At 71.5% G+C, this 911-nt stretch overlaps 1 protein-coding gene across 1 annotated transcript in view; it reads left to right on the forward strand.

Annotated features, from left to right (window-relative positions):
• The first annotated feature begins 210 nt into the window (after positions 1 to 210).
• The window catches only part of ADGRA1 (adhesion G protein-coupled receptor A1), a 5,140-nt gene continuing 4,439 nt past the window's right edge, over positions 211 to 911 (forward strand). The window contains exons 1-2 of the mRNA XM_012734816.1: positions 211 to 345; positions 405 to 615. Coding sequence (XP_012590270.1) covers positions 211 to 345; positions 405 to 615 — 346 coding nt within the window. The remainder of the gene's footprint in view (positions 346 to 404; positions 616 to 911) is intronic.

Raw genomic sequence — 911 nt, forward strand, 5'->3', positions numbered from 1 at the left:
CACAGACACTGGGAAGATGCTGGGCACAGACACTGGACAGTGGGCACAGACGCAGGCACAGATGCTGGCACAGACGCTGGACAGAGACGCTGGACATAGACACTGGGCACGGTGCATAGCCACACTCCTGCCAGGACTGAGCTGAGGGCGCTGCATGGCAGCCATGGGCTGAGGGGATGTCCAGGCCCCACAGGGTCAGCACCCAGGGCCATGGCCACCGGGCCCGGAGGGGCTCGCAGAAGGCCCAGGACAGGCATCGACTGGACCCGCGTGGCCCTTTGCAGAGAGTCCAGCAGGGCTGCTGAGCTGGCCCTGCCCCTGGCCTGCAGGAGCCGCCCGGCGAGGGTGCCGGCGGGGTTGGGCACGTGCCAGGTGGGGCCCAGCCCTGCTCCCCTTGCCTGCAGACCTCCACAGGTCACCAAGAGGTGACCCCACCTAGGCACGGAAATGCCCTCCCACGGCAAGTGGAGCGTGGCCGAGAGGCCGTGGGCCTGAGGTCAGACCGGAAGGGCCGGCCGGTGCCCCCCCTGGGGCCCTCCTGGCGGCCAGGCGAGTGGGACCTGCAGCTGCCCACAGAGGGCCGTGGCCTGGACAGGCCTCGGCCAGCACCCCGAGGTCAGTGCCCAGTTGTCCACGGCTGAGGCGGGGGCGTGGGCCGAGTGGGCCGAGCTGCCCTGGCCACCTCGGCCGCCCACTGACCGGCCGGCCTGCTCATCCCTCCCCGGCTCAGACCCCGTCCACGTTGCTGGGACCCCTCGCAGAAGCAGGCAGAGTTGGGGCGCAGAGGCCGAGGGCACGGCGCCCACTGGCCACAGCCACTGCTGGCCGTCACAGTCCGTCACCCCTGAGCCGCCCCGGATGTGGCCAGGGCGGGGGGCCGGCATGGGGCATGGTGCCCGCAGCAGACGGAG

This window comes from Condylura cristata, unplaced genomic scaffold, assembly GCF_000260355.1.
Source record: "Condylura cristata isolate star-nosed mole 26May11 unplaced genomic scaffold, ConCri1.0 scaffold00074, whole genome shotgun sequence".
Lineage (NCBI taxonomy): Eukaryota > Metazoa > Chordata > Mammalia > Eulipotyphla > Talpidae > Condylura > Condylura cristata.